At 54.5% G+C, this 15389-nt stretch overlaps 4 protein-coding genes across 4 annotated transcripts; 2 read left to right on the forward strand and 2 right to left on the reverse strand.

Moving 5' to 3' along the window:
* The first annotated feature begins 654 nt into the window (after positions 1 to 654).
* MONBRDRAFT_33165 (uncharacterized protein) lies at positions 655 to 2494 on the forward strand. The gene is made up of 4 exons (XM_001747287.1): positions 655 to 791; positions 1057 to 1369; positions 1493 to 1665; positions 1754 to 2494. Exons 2-4 carry the CDS (start codon positions 1085 to 1087, stop codon positions 2193 to 2195), a joined length of 900 nt encoding a protein of 299 aa, XP_001747339.1. The 5' UTR covers positions 655 to 791; positions 1057 to 1084; the 3' UTR covers positions 2196 to 2494.
* A 75-nt stretch (positions 2495 to 2569) lies between these two features.
* Positions 2570 to 4783, reverse strand: MONBRDRAFT_33166 (uncharacterized protein). Its single transcript, XM_001747386.1, has 5 exons — positions 4749 to 4783; positions 4300 to 4611; positions 3894 to 3983; positions 3649 to 3763; positions 2570 to 3481 (listed from the first exon to the last, which is right to left on the reverse strand). The coding sequence occupies exons 2-5, from the start codon at positions 4345 to 4347 to the stop codon at positions 3291 to 3293; spliced, it is 444 nt and encodes a 147-aa protein (XP_001747438.1). The 5' UTR covers positions 4348 to 4611; positions 4749 to 4783; the 3' UTR covers positions 2570 to 3290.
* A 2408-nt stretch (positions 4784 to 7191) lies between these two features.
* MBCDH3 (uncharacterized protein) lies at positions 7192 to 12589 on the forward strand (the record flags this gene model as incomplete). The annotated part of the gene is made up of 6 exons (XM_001747288.1): positions 7192 to 7237; positions 7322 to 7715; positions 7820 to 8038; positions 8148 to 8445; positions 8556 to 10778; positions 10871 to 12589. 6 exons carry the CDS (start codon positions 7192 to 7194, stop codon positions 12587 to 12589), a joined length of 4899 nt encoding a protein of 1632 aa, XP_001747340.1.
* Positions 12590 to 12993: 404 nt separating this feature from the next.
* MONBRDRAFT_9679 (uncharacterized protein) lies at positions 12994 to 14780 on the reverse strand (the record flags this gene model as incomplete). The annotated part of the gene is made up of 5 exons (XM_001747387.1): positions 12994 to 13282; positions 13426 to 13604; positions 13803 to 13927; positions 14021 to 14413; positions 14564 to 14780. 5 exons carry the CDS (start codon positions 14778 to 14780, stop codon positions 12994 to 12996), a joined length of 1203 nt encoding a protein of 400 aa, XP_001747439.1.
* Between the last annotated feature and the right edge of the window lie 609 nt (positions 14781 to 15389).

Below are 15389 nucleotides of genomic sequence, written 5' to 3' on the forward strand. Positions count from 1 at the left end.
GTGTGTGTGTGTGTGTGTGTGTGTTAGCTACCTACCTATGCCAATCGCGTCTAAACATAGGAACAGTTTTATCTGACATATACATGTTCCTTTTGTATCCCATTATTGACAACCTATGTTTTGACGGTGTACGAAATGATCTGACATTGGGTGCAGGTGTTGCGAGTGAGATGTGAGTTCTCATTGCACTGCGATTACTCTCTCTCCCTCTCTCTCTCTCTCTCTCTCTCTCTCTAAGGTCATAACGTTGATTCGTTGCACACACGTGCAGGGGGTGGGAGGGGCAGTCACTGGCAGTGAGAGGGCTGGAAATGGCAGCCAGTGCGTTGAGTGAGATGACGATGAACCAGCTCTGATGTGCTCCCAAATCAATCGAGGCCACTGGTGTTACTTCCACACACCTTGTTCTCCCTCTCTCCTTCCTTCCTTCCCTTCCTTCCCCTTCCCCTTCATGACAAGATCTTCATGATCCACAAGACAAAAGAGCGAGAGAGAGAGAGAGAGAGAGAGAGGAAAAGAGAGAGAGAGAGGCAAAGAGAGAGGAAAACGAAGGAACATGAGAGAGATAACTCTCTCTCTCTCTCTCTCTCTCTCTCTCTCTCTCTCTTCACTCGTGCGGAGCCATCAGGCTGATGTCATTTCACCCGAGGCCCGCCCTGTTTGGATCATTGGTTTCTGCAGAGGCTCCCTGAAGCTCCTCCAGCCTTGCTGTGCGCCACGACTCACTGAGTTGGGCCTTGTTCCTCCACTTTGGCTGCTGTTACTTCCCTCAATTTTGTTTTGAGATTCAGGTAACCGAGTTATCCCCATGTCCCCCCCTAGCTGCTTCTCCCGTGTTGTGCTGCATCGCCCACTGTTGTGCTCGGGTGTTTCTGATCCTGCTGCTTGCCCTCTCGGGCGTGCATCCATTTTTTTTCCCTGATCCTTGTCGGTTGGCTGTTGCCCCCACACACCCCAAGCGCTCATGTACATGTGCACTCTCGCTGGCTCCGCCCCTTTCGTGCTCCACTCACCTGCCAACCGTGGGCTTTGATGCTGCTTGCACTCCGTCCATAGAGTCCCGTACTGCTCAGTGATCGTTATCATGGCTGAGGAAGATAGGCCGCAAACACCACCCTCGCCTTCTGCCGAAGAGCGCCTCCTACTGGCTGTGCCTAAGAAGGGTCGGCTGTACGAGCGCGTTCTAAGCATCCTCAAGGGCGCCGGCCTCAACTATGTCCGTGCCGCTCGGCTCGACGTGGCTCCCTGCACCAACATGCCCGTCACCGTTGTGTTCCTTCCCGCCGCCGACATTGCCAAGTATGTGTCCGAGGGTAACGTCGATCTCGGCATCACGGGCGAGGATATTATTGCCGAATCCCAAGCTCAGGTCTGATTTTCGCTGCCCTCGTGGCCTCGTGTGCCACAGAACCGTACTCATCGTTTAATCTCCAGCCCAATCTTGCCATGACTCAGTAAACTCCTCACTTCTCTTCTCATGTGAACGGGGCAGGTGGTAGAGCTGATGAAACTAGGTATGGGCAAATGCAAGCTCTGCTTTCAGGCTCCCAAGGGCACGGTCTCCTCTCCCAAGGAGCTCGTGGGCAAGCGCATCGTTACCTCCTTCCCCAACATCACCAAGACCTTTTTTGATAGCATCGACCCAAGCCACAAGACCAGCATCAAGTGCGTGCTTGTGCCTTTCCAAACGCTTCGATGACACCTGGTGGCCCCCCTCATCTCACGACTGCGTGCTTCCCGCGCCTTGATGTAGATATGTGACAGGCTCCGTTGAGGTTGCGCCCTCGTTGGGCCTGGCTGACGCCGTGGTTGACTTGGTCGAGACGGGCACGACCATGCGCGCCGCCGGTCTCGAGGCCGTGGGTACCATCATGGAGACGCAGTCCGTCCTCATTTCCAACCCTCACACCAAGCACAGCGACCTGATCCGCCTCATCTATGAGCGCATCCAGGGCTACATCACCGCCACCCGCCACTGCATGGTCAGCTACAATTGCCCCAAGGACAAGATTGAGCTCGCCACTGCCATCACCCCGGGTCACGACTCGCCCACCATCATGCCACTGTTGGACCAAGGCATGGTCTCCATTACCGCCATGACTCGGACAACGGAGGTCGCCAGCGTCATGGACCAGCTCAAACAAATTGGTGCTGTCAGCATAGTCGTTTTCGATCTTATCAACTGCCGCTTTTAGCTTGAGTTGTCTTGAATGTCGAGCCAAAAGCTGATGCTGCGCATTTTACGTCTTGCTGTGTAATGCACCAGCACGGCGTTGGGGGATGAGGGCCGCTTGATCGCTCTTTGTTTGTGGTTTTGCAGTCAGCAAAGCTTGATAACTCTGCTTCTTCTTTTATTGTGTGTTGTGGACGGGGTCAGAAGGGGGCCACAGTGTTGAGGTCGAGATTTGGGTCTTCTGCATTTGGGTCGCCTGGTCTCGTAGCCCCGCTTCATACGCCCCACTCTGGCCGGCAGCTAGTTGATCATGTTATTCTCATCGCCTACGCAAATTCTCGAACAGCTTGTCTTTGCACACAACGCGATTTTGACGCCTTTGATTCATGTTGTCATGTGATCATCATCAATTGGCATGGGCACGGCCCTTGCCAAATCATATTCTCCAGACGAAGAAAACAACGGGTGAAGCAGGGAAAGAAGAGCCCCAAGGAGAACACGAACAGCAACACCACTCACTCAAGAGGGCGCCCAGCAAAACCCAGACAAAGCCTGGGCCATGGGTCATGAGAGAAGAGGAGGCAAGAGAGGAATGGCGTCAAGAGGGAGAGTGGGGGTGATGAGGAGGCACACGCGTTAAAATGTGCCCATTTGCGCGAAAACTTGTCAGAGAAAGAACAAAAAAAAAAAAGGGAGCACAGACACACTCAAATGCAAACTCGAGTGCTTGTTTGAAAGAAAGCAGCATGAAAGAAAGCAGCAGCAAGGCCACCAACCAGGGCGAACACTTCCGCAACAATAGGACAAGAAAAAACAAAAGAGAGGGCAGGACAGACGAGACAGAAGAACGTGGGCGGGGCAGAGGTGGAAAGCTGATGCCACGAGTCGACGGACCAGGCGCCGCAGCCGCAAAAAGCTTTTGCTCCAAGCCCACAGACCCAAAGACCAGAGCGTTACCATTTCTTAAAAATCAAAAGAGGAAGGCGTGCCGTCCATGGCCGTTGTTGTGTTTTGCAAGCAGGAGCAAATGGGCCAAAAAAATGCACGAGGCCAGGTTGGCCCAGACAACAAAAGGTGGGTTGGACGGCGCGACGACAATGTCGGTGGTACAAAGGCTTTAATCCGTGTGGCCCTCTGGTTTGAGCGGTTCGCCTTCTTCAGGCTTGGGTTCCGCGGCAGGGGGTGCATCTGCCTCGGGGGCGGAAGCAGGGGGTGGCACCGATTGCTCGGGTGCAGCAGAGTCTGTTGCTGGAGTTCCCGAGACTGTTGCTGCCTCGGCCTCTGCATTAGCTTCAGCCGCGGACGTGCCTTGAGAGAGGGGTGCGACGGTGGGTCAGCGGTCCGGTGAGCTGATACGCGTGCACGCTTTGAGCTGGAGACTAGGGTGTGGGAATTGCTGCCACAATGCTTGGTCTTGGAGAGAAAGGAAGCGCGGAACGTGTATCGCTTCTTTCGTGTCGCTAGAGCAAACGTACCAAACTTCTTTTGAGCTTCGGCCAGGTCGATGGCACCAGCTACGGCAGCCGAGGTAGAAGCAGAGCCCTCGGTGGAGCCCTTGGAACCCATCTGATTTTTGACCGTCGCCAGCGCCTACAAGACGGGCGGCGAACCGAGCAACAGCAAAGGGCCAGTGTGCGGACAGAAGGCAGAGTTGTGAGCCGGAATGGACTTCAAACGGCACGAAAGGACAAGCTCGTCCAGGCCACGCAGAGGCACCTACGCCAGCGCCATCCCCACTGCCAATGTGGCCTGTGTGACGAAAATCTGACGGGCCGCTAATCATGGATCGGTCAAACTTGGGACGCCGCGGCTACGTGGAACAAAGCGTTGTGTGAGGGGTCAACGCGAGGAAAGCGTCAGAACTGAGGTGGAAGCGAAAAAAGGAAAGGAAAACAAAAAAGGCAAAGAGAACAAGGTAGCGAGGAGGGCAGGAGTCGAGCGAGCGAGGAGCAGGCGGGCAAGGAAAGTGCAGTTTTGGGTGAATGGGTCAAGGCGAAAAGCACGACCAGCAACATGCCCCAAAACGAGCTATTCAAAACTCCAGGCGCCAAAGAAGCACGCGACCGAGGAAGAAACCAAGTTGAACAAGGAAAAAGAAGAAAAGCCAGAGGGTGACGGATGCAGACCTGTTCCTCTTCAGCGGCAAAGCAGCCGAAAAGATTGGGAAGACCCATGTTGGCCGATGGGATCTTCCGCTACTGCTCGGCCGGACCACAGATGCGCAGGCCAGAGAAGAGCTTGGCGGAAAGCACACACACACACACAAAAAGGGCAGCGCTGTTGCAATGCAGCGTTGCAAATGATGGCTCAAGAGCAGGATCCGTAGAATGCTGCGATGAGCAGGGTCTGGAGGCCAGGTCCCGGCGTCAAGAGACACGCGTCTGTCTCACAGAGAGGCGCCAGGCAGTCCAAACGCCGCAAAATGGGCGGGGGCGGATCTACGACAACGCCAGCGGTGCATCATGGCAAACCCCATTCCCACCCAGTCAGAAGCCGATACGCCAACACACCAACCACCCTTCACAGGACAACGAGCACCGGCCGGCAAGCAGAAGGGATGCAAGGGATGCCATACCTGCAGCTGTTGCCTCTCGTCTCGCTCGCTCACTCACTCACTCACTCAACGCCCAAGGCGAGGTCGATCACAGAAAGAGAGAAGAAGAGAAGCGAAGAGAGAGAGAGAAGCGAAGAGAGAGAGAGAAGCGAAGAGAGAGAGAGAAGCGAAGAGAGAAGAGAAGAGAGAGTTACATGAAGAGAGAGAAGAGAAGCCTTTGAGCTTCAGAGAGAGCTTCAGAGAGCGTTTTAGAGAGACCAACAGAGAGAAGAGATTAAGAGAGATTGAGAGATTGAGGGATTGAGAGAGAACAAAAGGAATCTGATGCTGATGCTGAGGCGGCATAACACACACAAGCGAGACAAAGTTAGAGCAAGGTGTTTCGTTTCGGGTCATAAATCCTGACAATGGTGATGAAAAAGACCTCAAGTTTGGCAGCCGGGCGAGGGATGCGCCGGTTTAGTTGTTTTTCTGATGTCGGTTGGCTCAAGACATGGGGGTGCCCTTGGGTTGGACAAGGAGGGGGCGCAGATTTAGCCAGGCTTGCTTCTTGGTACGAAAAGTCAACTTGCCGTGCCCCTTCTTCCATAGCAAAGGGGGCGTCTCCGCCCCCCACTGGACCAAAAGTATAGTGCTTTGATCGCACAAACAACAACTTGACCTCATTTGTCCAAAACTGCTATTCGCACCTGCCCCCCTACATCTATCTACCTTTGCAGACCAGCCCCCTGATGTTGTTGCGCTGCCTGCTTCCCATCGGCCCAGCATACGGCCCGTCAGACGGCCCGTCGTACACACACATGGAGTCGCGCTGCCTTGGAGAGATGTTTTGTATGAACATGCCCAGTCTGGTCTGGCCTGTCGGGACGAGTATTGGTTTATCCGAAAAAATGGACGTATTTCAATTACAGGCGTTGCGTCGTTGACGCGCTGGGTATTTGTCAGATATTATACCAGATGCATATCTCACTGCGTTCGACTGTGCAAAATTGTCAGCGGCGCAGAGAAGTCGTCTGCGCACGCGCGCGTCGGCGTCGGCACGTCCGGAGGCATCCCATGCAATGGCTGGGGATGGTGGCAGGAAGATGGTGGTGCAGATGAGTCGGAAACCGGGCGGACCGGAGAGGAAAAATGTCTAAAGTGTGTCGTGGACGCCTTGTCTTTCCCACCACCACACAAACTCTCCACTGCTCGACATGCCTCTGCAACGCTCGCGCACACCGCACATCGAACCAGAGCTTTAGATCAAGGATGGGGTGCGTCGCAACCGGACCCATCTACTCGACCTGGGACGCAGCAGCGCACACAGTAAAGGGTGTCCCATCCTTTTCCTGCTGCTCCTCGAGCTGCAACCCATGACATGAAGCTTGGTCGATTCGCCGCCGACTCATACCCCGAACCCCCTCCCGAAACATACAGTATCTCAAATGTTGGCCGATGATTGGGTGGGTGGGTTGGGTCTTTTTAACTTCCGATCCCAATTCTCGCCGTCAGCCGTCGCAAGTGATGCTTTCTCTGGCCGGCGGAAGGAAAGGAGCCACAAAGCGCCAAAAAGATGCACTACTTGACCTCCTGCCCAGCTCGAGCGGGCATGGTGTTTGGCCGCACCACACATACCTGCACGTCAGCCCACGGGATCCGCATGGTTTTGATCACACAGGCATGTCGCATCCGCGCGTGCGCTCGCACATGGATTTGGGACATACAATGTCATGGTGAACGATAAACGAGACCCATACGACGTAAACCCGCTCGTGCTCTCAGGAATCTCGGTGAATGTCAGACAAAATATCCCCAACCACGCCTAGTGTTACTCACACTCAACCCTTTGGCGCTCTTACTGGCTACATGTGCAACACACAACCCCGCACCGCTCGTGGCGTCGATCACCTCTGTGAGCGCCCTTGTGCCATTACTGCAACTTACCACAACAAAACCAACACAAAAAAAAGAAACCAACCGTAAGACTCTAAGGGTGGTCGTACAAAGACGCACTTCTGTAGACAAACCCCCACCTTCTTTTGGCGGGAAACCAGAAGGAAGAGAGCAAAGAGCAGAGAGCGGAAGAGGGTCGTCATCATCGTCATTTTCCCCCTTGAACACCGTCGCGTCATAACTGACCCTTATATTCGTATTTTTGCTTATTATTCGACTCTTCGGCCTTGTATACCTTTGACTCTTTGCTGCTTGCTGGTGGGCGGACGCGGCTGCTTCTGTCTGCCCTTTGGCTTCCTCCTTTCCTTTTTTTTTTTGGCGACGCAACGGTACGTTCCTCTCCTTGGAAGGTCTTTTTGTGTGCTTTCTCCTGCCTACCCCCTTCTTTTTTTTACATTGGTTGACCTTACACACGCGCGGTTCGCTGTTTTACCTTCCCCCTTCGCAACGCAGCTGCGCGCCCCATCCTTGACTTCCGAGTGCGCTTTGCGCTTCCCAACAAGTTCACCATTTCCACTTGCCCGTCACAATGCGCACCTTCTTGGTGCTAGCGGCGCTTCTCGTCGCCCAGTCCTGTACGTTGCCGTCTCGACAAATTCTTCTCCCGTTGTGCATCAGATTTCGTTTTCAACCCCTCTCACCGTCACACTTTGTCTTAGGCGCAGAATGGCTGGATGTGCAGTGTGCATTTGGTGACCCCCAGCAAATGGGCCGTCCCATCAGTGTCACCTGGTCAGGCTCCCTATCCTCATCGAGCATCGACATTTACATGGTCAAGAATTCCGATGTCAATAATCCCTACGCCTGGGAACTGATCAACAGTCATGTGTCGGTCAACTCTGGCTCCCGCACCATCACCATTCCCGAGGACTACGAGGAAGGCGAGTATGCTTTCTTTTTCACCCTGTACTATTCCTACACGGTCGTGGGCGCTTGTCCTGGCACTGAGAACAACTACGCCTCTACCTTTTTTGATCTCGTCGAATGGGCTTGCCAGGCACACGCTGAGTGCGGCTCTAGCCACTACTGCGACTACAGCGGCGATTGCTACGAGTATGTCATTGCTTCAACGTCCGCCCCACTGTACCAGTGCCACTCAACGTCTGCTTCCCGTGCCTCTCAAATCACCTTCTGCTCTGCCATTCCAATCTTTCCAGGTGTGCCTTCTGCAGTGACAACTATGATGCCTTTGACGGCCGTTGTCCTGACACCTGCGGTGGCTCGGCCTTTGAAATTGGCGACCGCCTCCCCGACATGTCCGAAATCGAGGCCGTCGGTGCGGTACACAGCTTTCTTCTGTCGTCCTGCTCCGCTGGCAACGTGCTGGACACCCTCACCGACGAGCGCGCTACCTTTGCCCGCAACACATCAACCAGGTCTGTACTCGTTGCCAGCCCCTGACTTTGTTTACCACACTTTATGTCTCAAATTGGTTTTCTTTCCCGCCATCTCATGTGCCTGACATGCCCGCCTGTCCACCCATAGCTACCCGCAACTCATGACGCCCCGTCTTAAGAGCAAGCTTGAAGACTTGATGGACAATTTTGCGGAACTGGCCCAGGGATATTATGCCGAGACTTGCGTCTCACCTTACAATCTACACGTGTCCCAAGCCTACGTTCCCCCAGTCGCCGATGGTCGCGCCCCCACCACGTTTAATGAAGGCCGATCTGCCTTCATCACCACCCAGGAGGGTACGCCTGAAGCCATGCAGATTCTCGTGCTGGCAGCCATCCGCTCCAAGTTTGACTGGATCTCCTATGTGGATAACACCACTCTTCGGGTTGGTGCACAGTTGATACCGCCAGCCAGTCTTTCTCCTCTCGACGCTTGCATGGCTCTCCACTGACACCGCCACCGCTCACTTGTTGCCTTTCTGCCCCTCGACCGTAGGTGAGCGTTATCCGCGAGGGCTGCAAGTCGGCCATTGACCTCATCTTCGTTTTGGACGGCTCTGGATCCATTGATCGGGAATCGTACGGCGGTACGCCCGGTAACTTTCAATACAAGATTCTCGACTTTGTCAAACAAGTTGTGTCCTACTTTGACATTAGTGCCAACGCCACACGCGTCGGCGTCATCACCTTTTCCAGCTCGGCCGTTATCAACTTCAACTTGAACAGCTTTTACGACAAGAGCGATATGCTTGACGCCATTGACAACATCAACTACCCGGCATCCAGCACCCGCATCTCTTTGGCCCTCGCCTCTGTGCGTCAAAACATGCTCAAGGAGTATAATGGCATGCGCCCCGAATCTGAGGGCGTGCCCAAGGTCGTCGTGGTCTTGACCGATGGTCAGGCCTCTAGCGGCTACGAACCCGCCTACGAGGCGGCCCTCCTCAAGGATATGGGCGTCAACATGTTCTCCATTGGTATTGGCTCAAGCATCGATACGGATCAGCTTGAGGACATGGCGACCGCACCATTGGCCTCGCACATGCATCTTCTGAAGAACTTTGATGCCATTCCCGACATTGTGGATACCATGTCGGCCACGACGTGTGATGCTCCAGCTGTCATTGATTCGGGCTCCACCACGACAACTACCGTCGAGAACTGCGGCGTCAAGTACTTTCAACCCCAGTGCGGTTCCCTCAGCAGCCTCATCATCGAGCTCGAGATCTTTTCGGGCGCCGTCGACCTTTACGCTTCTCGTCGTACCCCTTACCCAAGTGCCTTTGATTATCAGTACCGCCTGCTGGCCAGCACGCTCACCAACAACATTGGTCGCCTGGCTGTTGCGGACGAGAACAGCACCCAGCTCTATCTTGGTGTGCATGGCGCTGGTAGCGGCACCAACGTTTTTCAGGTTGCTGTCTTTGCTGATCTCTTTGATGGCATGCCCCAATTCTCTGCTGCCATCACTTTTGAGGCTGCTGTCGGCGAGACAGTGTTCACTGTTCCCGAGCTCAACTCGGATCTTGTGCCGCAAGGAGCGACCCTCTCCTACAACCTGGCTGAATACAGCGGCCTGTTTGCCGTCAATTCGTGGACGGGCGAGATTACCGTCAAGTCTTCCCTCACCAACTATCTGGGTCAAACCTTCAACCTTCGCATCCTCGTTGAGGAAGAGTCAGATGATTGCCTCAACGGTATCTTGTTGGTGACCATCACCGTGAACGATGATGAGATTCCAGCTCCCCAGTGGCGTGGTATCTCTCTCCCCCCCTTTCGTCTACAGGTCACCGAGGATACACCGGTGGGCCAGGTCGTCCTGACTGTGCAAGCCGAGGACAACGAGGGTGATCCCATCGTCTACGCGCTGGAATATCCGGATGATGTCAGCGCGCGTCGCCGTCGAGCCACTCCGGCCTTTACCATTGATGCTACCACGGGTGCCATCTCGGTGGCTCGTGTGCTCGACGACAGCACGGACGGCACGATTTCCATGAACGTGACTGCCACTGCACAAGACGCCTACATGACAACTGCTCGCGCCAGCTTGACCGTCACTGTCGAGGGGGTGGCCTGTCCTGTGGGCTATCACTCAGACACGGGTACTCTGCCTTGCGATGCCAACTCACCCGCTTGCGCTGCGGATGAGATTGAAACCGCCCCACCCACTGTCACGAGCGATCGTGTTTGCACGCCCTTGAACCCCACAACAACGTCGACTACCACCACCACTACTACCACCACTACTACTACCACCACTACCACGACCACGACCACTACCACGACCACGACCACCACTACTACCACTACCACCACCACCACAACAACCACAACAACAACCACCACAACCACCACTACTACCACTACAACCACCACAACAACGACTACTACTACCACAACAACTACAACAACCACAACAACCACAACAACCACAACAACCACAACAACCACTACCACCACAACAACCACTACCACTACAACCACTACAACCACTACAACCACCACCACCACAACGACTACTTCTGCCCCGACGACAACAGATGACAACCCAATCATCATCGAGGACGACGACGATGCCACTACCTCGTCATCGACCACCAGCTCAACAACAACAACTACTACCACATCATCGACTGCCGACCCCGACCTCGACTTTTCCGCCGGCGCCAATAATGACAATGACAGCGAAGCTGCTACGGGCAAATCAGCGACCAAATGGGTGGGGCCGGTGTCGGCGCCATTGCGGGCCTTGCCGTCCTGCTGCTTCTTTTGCTGGTCCTGCTGCGTCGCGGCGCTCATGGTGCCTCCAAGCTGGAAACTTTCTCCGAAGATGTTGAGCGCAAATTCCGTCGTGTTGCCGTTTTTGATCACCTTCGCACAGGTCGCAAGTGCCTGGCCCTGAACGACAAGGAGCTGCATGGCGTGTACAACGCGCTCTGCCTGCGCATGCCTGATCCTGATGCTGTTGCCTACTATCGAGGTAACCTTCACCGTACACTCAAGTCAAAGGTTGACAAGAAGGATCCGGCTGCCGCTGCAGAGCAAGCCGTGGATTTGCTTCAGGACCCTCTGATCGACCTGTTGGTGGAAATTGCGATTGATTGTGCCGCTCTCAACCCCTCGTTGTACGAGGAGCCCGTTGCGCGGGCTGGCTCGAGTGAGGCCCTGTACTCGGAGATTGACGACTACAACCCGTACCTCAACCCCTTTGGCAACAACCCCTATGGCTCACATCTTTATGCTGCTCCCGAGTATGAGGCCTTGTATGAGGATGCGTCCATGAGCCGTGACTATGTCTCCCCGTCCTCGTCTGACCCCCTGTACGCCGATCCCATGAGCACTACTACCTATGGTCGCGCTGCCAACGCCAAGGCAGGTCATGGTGGCGTGTATGAGCTGGCTGTTCTTCCTGGTGCAGATGATACCTATGCAATGGCTTGCCGCGATGGCCCTCCGCCTGCTTATGAAGACGGCATCTATGACATGGCTCAAGGCAAGGGCCAACAGCCTGAAGGTGGTGCCGATGACATCTACGACATGGCTCATCAGGTTGGCGCCAAGGCTACCAAGCGAGGTGCCCCAGCCCAAGCGCAAGACACGTATGAACTGGCCGATCCCGAATCGGAGGACATGTATGCCATGGCTTCACCGGATGATGATGAATGCACCTACGATGTAGCCCGCCCACAGGGTGGCCGCGCTTTCAAGGGCCAAGCGAGCAAGGGCATGCCCGGTCAGATGGGCGCGCGTGCATTGGCAGCTGGCCAGAAGGCCTCAGCCTACGACGTGGCAGCTCCAGCTGGTGATGACGATACCTACGCTCTGGCTTCTCAAGATCGCGCTGCCGCCTCTGGTGCTGACAGCTACGAGCTTGCCCGCCCGGGCGAAACAATCTACGATGATGCCATGATGCTGGGCGAAACCCCGCAAACGAGCAGCACGGACGGTGGCAACCCGGCACAAGGTGTGCGCATGCGACCCAAGCGCGGCGCGAATGCGGCTGAGTACCAAATGGCCACTGGACGTGGGGCCAAGGCCAGCGATTATGCCCTCGCAAAGGATTCGGCTCGTGACTCTACTGCAGAACCGAGCTATGCCTTGGCCGAGAATGAGAACGAGAACGGTGACAATGATGATGAAGACGACTACGCCACGGCCAACCAGACGCACGACCGTACGAGTGTGTATGATACGCTGCCTGGCGGCGTGTACGACATTGGCCAAACCGCGGGTTCAAACGCCGATCTGTATGCTCTGGCTCAGGAAGAGGACGCCACCGGTGAGACTGAGACCGAATTGGATTACGTGCTAGCCATTAACAAGGGTGGCCCTTCAGCAACCGGTATCTATCAACTGGCAGATACGGGTGATGCCGAGGGCGATTATGAGATGGCTGCGGGCACCGACGAAGTGTATGATGATGACGACATCTACGACTCGCGCACTGTGATGTCTGAAGTCACTGCCACCGATGGCGAGTATCTCACTTTGAGCGACAAGGGCAGCCGTCGTCAATCGACGATTATTTAAATGAGACGCTTCTTCGAGTGCGCTCTTGCTTGCGTTTTGTATGTTTTTATTGAACCTCCCTTTTCATGTTGTTTGCATAATGCTTTTTTGTTAATATACATGTATCTGCGAAGCTCTTTTGCTTTGCTTTGACTTGATGATTCTGATTGGCGTAACTGCGTGTGATTATCTGTGTACTAAATGGCCTGGGCAATGTGAGTCCCCACTTGCCCATCTTGCTCTGCGTGATGCCCAGCAACCGTTGCAATCTCAATTGCTAAACATTAAACATAAAAAAAAAAGTTCATCTATGTGATGCGAATCCCTTTGACAACAAAACCGATGAAAAAACCTAGAACACTGCCCACGAACTTTACGACGAAAGGAGACACAATGTCATGTTGCTGGCAGCGGCTTGCAGTCGGTCAGACCTGAACATTAAAGGTTTTGTGGCTTGCTTCCGCTTCCAGGCGATGATATCTCGTCTTGATGCAAAGCGCACCGATGGTGGCTGCGCCCGTGACTCCCGCAAACATGTAAAGGGCTCGTGGATACTGGTGAAACTCTGTGTAGTCATCATCGTCGTCACTGTAATGGCTGACGTTGTGAAAAACATGTCCATGATTGTCCACGTAGACCACATCACCCGCCAGCGCGCTCGTAGCAAACATGAGCACAGTACCAAGCGCTTGACTGAAAATCCAGATCAGGCCCCTGATGATAAATGCAAAGGAGAGGAGAGCAAGAAAAGCAAAGGAAACAAGAGCGCGGTGAAAGAGGGTAGCAAAGCAAGAGGCTTGATCTTGAGGTACACTAGAGAGTCTCGACGAGCATCTGCTGATGGGAGTCAATCCTACGTGCTCAAACCCTCGTTGACAGGGTATGTGATCTCCACACAAAGCTCAAGGCCGGTGGGCAGGGCAGAGAAGGCAGCCAGACCGAGAATGCCACAGCTGGTGGCCAGCAGAGCAAAGTGATCCGGCTTGTCAAAGAACACGATGCCCACGACTGAGATCGCGGCAATGACAAAGGCGCCCTAGATGAAGATTGAGGGTTGAGAGAGAAGCATGGGTGACAAGCGGCATCATCGAACCACATAACACGACCAAGAAACGAAAAAAAAAACAAAAACAAAAACAAAACAAAACAAAAACAAAAACAAAAAAAACAAAAAAACAACCCAAATGAAAAGAGAGAGCAAACAGGCGAAAGCAGCACGCGCAGCATGGCACACCTTAAAAATAGTGAGAAAGCAGTGGTACTTGTCCAGCAAAGCGCCGGCAACGCCAGCACCAATGAGTCCTGCAACAATCATGACAATGCCCAAGTACCCAGCTTGGTCGTCTGAATAACCTTGGCCTACCAAAGATGGCGTTGAGGCACTCATGATCAATGTGCGGCAGGTTCAAAGCATCTACATCATCTCGTGCATGAGGGGCTGTGGCGTCGTACCGGCGGTGAGCTGGCCGAGGAGGGAGGTCACACTAGAAATGAGGGCAATACCCACGGCAAAGCTAAAAAGGAGTGCCCAGTAAGCTGGGTTGCGGATCAAACGACCGAGTCCCTCCTTGAAGTTGACAGATTCCACTGAAGCGGAGGCAGAGGGCGGTGTTGGAGGGCGCGACTTGAAGAAAGCCACGGTAGCAATGAGACCGACGAGCGCCGGGATGGCCATGACGAGCAACATGAGACGCATGTCCGCGGGCTTGGACACGATGGCGGGTGTGAGGGCCGAGGCGACGGCCATGCCCAAGGGGTTGGCCACTGAGGCCAGGGTGTTGGCCACAGCTCGTTCCGACTCGCCAAACCATTGGGCCGCCAGCAGAGTAGGCGAGTCAAGAAAAACTGAGGAGGCATCATGTGCGTGTGTGTGTGCGTGTGTGTCGCAGCGGTAAGATGCTGACCTCCAGACAAGCGAGGGACAAACGCGAAGGAGCGGGCCTGCGATTCTGCACAGGGCAGGGTGGCTTCAGTATGGGAACGGTTGGATCGCACCTGGTTGGGCCATGGCTGTGATGGCCTGGCCGGCAAAGACAGCGGCCAGCTTTGAGTGGGGGGCTTGTGCATAGTCACCGCCGTAACGAACGACTGTGCCAGCAGCGTTGAGGAAGGCGGACAGGATCATGCTGTAGCGCAGTCCAAAGGTGTTGAGGACATATGTCCCGGCAAAGCCCAATGGCACAGAGATCATCATAAAGAGCATGGAAGTCATGGACAAGGAAAATTCCTGGTAATCAACAAGAACAACAACAACAACAACAACGTGGAAGGATGCGTGAGCGGTTGGGCGATTCAATATATACTCGCCAGGGGTGGAGGTGTATCATCCTACGTTGGTGTCATAATACTCCTTGAAAATTTCCACGATGGGGGCAAAGGAGAGCCAGGCCATGGCATTGGAGATTTGCAGCAGCACCAGGATACTCTAAATGCAGTGCCAAAGGGTAAAGAAGGGCACAGGCAAGGGTGAGGGGAGACGTCTGTTATCGAGCGATACGAACATGAACCCGCTCAGTGTGTACGCGGACAAGTCAAAAGAGTAGCCATGCCACTCCAGCGCTTCCATGCACCCCCTCCCCTCCCCGTCACCTCTTCACCTTTCTCTGAGGGGTGAGGGCGCGAGACTCATGTGCATGACCAACAGCCGGAGAAGGTGCCTACCAGCATGAGCCATCGGTTGCTGTAAACTTGATACTCGGAGGTCTTCAGATCCTTCTTCTTCTCAGGGGCTTGGTTTGCCAAAGTCCCCATGGTGGCCGAGTCGTTCAACAGAGGACTATCCTCCGCCTGCCCAAACCCGCGATCCATGCCGGTGTCTACC

Source organism: Monosiga brevicollis, genomic scaffold, assembly GCF_000002865.3.
Source record: "Monosiga brevicollis MX1 MONBRscaffold_16 genomic scaffold, whole genome shotgun sequence".
Taxonomy (NCBI): Eukaryota; class Choanoflagellata; order Craspedida; family Salpingoecidae; genus Monosiga; species Monosiga brevicollis.